Source organism: Dermacentor andersoni, chromosome 4, assembly GCF_023375885.2.
Source record: "Dermacentor andersoni chromosome 4, qqDerAnde1_hic_scaffold, whole genome shotgun sequence".
Classification (NCBI taxonomy): domain Eukaryota; kingdom Metazoa; phylum Arthropoda; class Arachnida; order Ixodida; family Ixodidae; genus Dermacentor; species Dermacentor andersoni.
This window is the reverse complement of record NC_092817.1, coordinates 131888386-131891321: the sequence shown is the minus strand read 5'-3', so window position 1 is coordinate 131891321 and position 2936 is coordinate 131888386. Positions and strand designations below refer to the sequence as shown.

The 2936-nt window shown below is 46.9% G+C and overlaps 1 protein-coding gene across 1 annotated transcript; it reads left to right on the top strand.

Moving 5' to 3' along the window:
- The first annotated feature begins 223 nt into the window (after nt 1–223).
- Nucleotides 224–1276, top strand: LOC126537819 (histone H3-like). The gene is made up of 2 exons (XM_050184902.3): nt 224–406; nt 879–1276. Exons 1-2 carry the CDS (start codon nt 274–276, stop codon nt 1154–1156), a joined length of 411 nt encoding a protein of 136 aa, XP_050040859.1. The 5' UTR covers nt 224–273; the 3' UTR covers nt 1157–1276.
- Nucleotides 1277–2936: the final 1660 nt, after the last annotated feature.

Below are 2936 nucleotides of genomic sequence, written 5' to 3'. Positions count from 1 at the left end.
GTAGTCGTTCCGCCACGAGTCTTGCAGAAGAAAGTGTGGTGCCTTGTGCTGCGCATGGAACGTGATAAACCGTTCTTATCAGGAGTGGCTAACCGTTTTCAGCGCCACTACGAATGGAAGTGGACAGGACTGTTCCGATAATACAAAGGACTGATGCTGACGTGACGTTCTCTACAGAGTGCGCATGCTCGTGTCGTGACCATAAAAAGGCGGCCAACTTTGCACTGAATCGCAATCGGTTAGCGGATCACCCGCAGCACGCTACAGCACGCCATGGCTAGGACCAAGCAGACTGCGCGAAAGTCAACTGGTGGAAAGGCGCCTCGCAAGCAGCTGGCCACGAAGGCAGCTCGGAAGTCCGCGCCCGCCACCGGAGGCATAAAGAAACCGCATCGGTATAGGCCTGGTAAGTTCGTGTTTATATTTTAAGCTCATCACTTTCATTTGCAATGAAGCGTAGTGCGACAAATACATTGGCGATACGTCACCCTGGATGATTTCACATTATTTAATGCTGTGCACCCCCGTCAGGAAGGGTCACGAAGGGCATATGCGTTATGAACGTGGCACTGTATTTTTGATAGGAAGGTAATGAGTGCAGAGCTTTCATGAAAGAAAACACAGTCCGGCGACGATTATTTCTGTGCGAGAAGATAAGCTCAGAAGGGTCGGACGCCATTTAAGAGTGAATCGTAGAGTGCTTAAATTTTTGCAGTTCTCTTTTTCAGTCTGTCTTATCTCGTGCTCGAAACTGTGCTCCTTTTTGCACACAAATACTGGCCGCACTGCGTGGCGTCAATCATACTCTGTATTCCTATTTCCAGTTGCCTTGTGTTGCTATAGCCAGTCTTTTCTTTCTTTCCTTGTGTTTTCTGCAGGCACAGTGGCTCTTCGCGAAATTCGGCGGTACCAGAAATCGACTGATTTGCTGATCCGCAAGCTACCCTTTCAGCGCTTGGTTCGTGAAATAGCGCAGGACTTCAAGACTGACCTGCGGTTTCAGAGTTCCGCCGTGCAGGCCATGCAAGAAGCCTCGGAAGCGTACCTTGTCGGCCTCTTCGAAGACTGCAACTTGTGTGCAATTCACGCTAAACGCGTCACCATAATGCCCAAGGATGTACAACTTGCACGGCGCATCCGTGGAGAACGAGCGTAGGCACCTTCCAGCACTGCGTGCTGATCCTCTTCATTTTCGGCGCTGTCGTCAAATCATTAGTATGACTGTTTTTAGCATCATCTAGCGCAATAAAGGGCTTCTCCACTGGTTTTATGCTGACCAGGATTTCTGTTGTGAGTAAGCTCATGCGCTTTGTAGGCGTCACTGCGTGGCTCCTACGTACTCTGTGTTTCTCACGTTCGATTTCTTGTGCGCTGCCCTAGTGCTGCACTATTGCACCGGCCTTGTTAAGTCTTCACCTTCCTCCTTTCGGTACCGCCTGCTTGATTTTAAGTTCTGCGCAGACTTTGGAGTAATGTCTGCACGCCGGCACTACTAGCGCAGATTTGCTTTCTGCGGCAGCTGGTACTATGTATATGTCGCTCCAGCAAAACAAACGCAATAGCCGAGCACAAACGTATACGCAAAAAAAAAGATCGACTAGGCTTAATATCGGCGTTTGCTATGCGTCTATTCACCGCGAGCTGGCTGTCCTTATGTAAGCTCGTCTCCGACCGAGACGAACACAGACGCGAAAAGCTGGCTCGCGGTTTCACGTCGACTGTGTAGTAGCCAGGAGTCCAGAAAATTCCGTTCGCGTGCAGCAAAATCTGCATTGGCTATCTTCGTCTATGCGTCGCTGACCGGACGCGAATAATCGCTCATCGCGATGTGCGCGAAACTTCCCGATGCACAGTATGGTCGGCGCACCTCAAATTTTTCTAATAATACTATCCCGTAGGAACGCAAAATCGGCCTCGCGAAATCGTATATCGCAAATTTTTCAATAGATAAATTACTTTTGGGAACTTCATATACCTTAGAGGTAGGAAAAATTCTTTCATAATTTGGCCATTTACATTACAGGCTGGTTTTGACGCTTGCATTTATGTGATATGATTCTACACATTGTTGTTCGCCATAAATTTCCACTGTGAATTAAGCTCTTTAATAACGTAATCTCGTTTCAGGTGACTACATTGCCATGTTTGGTAGCGCAACGTTAACATCAGAAATTGCTGGTTCATTTCATTGATGGTGTGCCTTGCTAGGCTACATCTCTTAGCTTGGGCGTGTCAAGCAAAAACAGCCACCTGTGCAAAGACAAGCGTTCTGAAAGAACTGGACTCTCTACTGACAGGTTAAGTGTCGTTAGATCGCACCAACACCTTGTATTCAGTAGTGTGGCGCCTTTATTGGGAACATGTTCAGTTATAAACAAGATCAAGGACCCACACATGTTGCCTGCCAACCTGAAGTTTGTCAAATTGACATACAACGGTCGTCGTCTCTTCACAGCCCCATACCTCCTTCGGCGAGCGGAAGGTTCAGTCTCCGACTGACTTCCCAGGAAGGAAATCGTCCTGCATAATCTATAGCTGTTCAACGCGCTACACCTGTGGAAACACGTTATTTGGTAAAGGAAGACATTCGAACTCGGCGTATGCCGCAAAAATAGCGTAAATAACTGGTATAGGTATAGGTTCACGTTGCTTTTTTTTGCTCTCCACATCGACAAGTAGAACCGCCGCACAGATGCGATGTTATGCTCCGATAAAACCATTTCGTGCACTTTACTGGATTTATCCCGCTATATTCTGACAAGCGCTATTGTTCCTGTTATTTCAAGTGAAATAAATAATCGACAATTTCAAATATTCTGAATTCAGTTTGCATAAGGATTCGGTAGGAAGCACTATTCGATTGGTATTAAAAAAATTTTTATATTCGCACGCGCCTATTGTTTATAATTTGCTGGCCAGGCGGCACTACAAAAAAG

Bases quoted from the DNA above. Each gene is read 5' to 3' on its own strand.
- LOC126537819 (XM_050184902.3), top strand. From the start codon at position 274: ATGGCTAGGACCAAGCAGACTGCGCGAAAGTCAACTGGTGGAAAGGCG. The intron at 407-878 runs GTAAGTTCGTGT...TGTTTTCTGCAG, and splicing joins ACCGCATCGGTATAGGCCTG to GCACAGTGGCTCTTCGCGAA.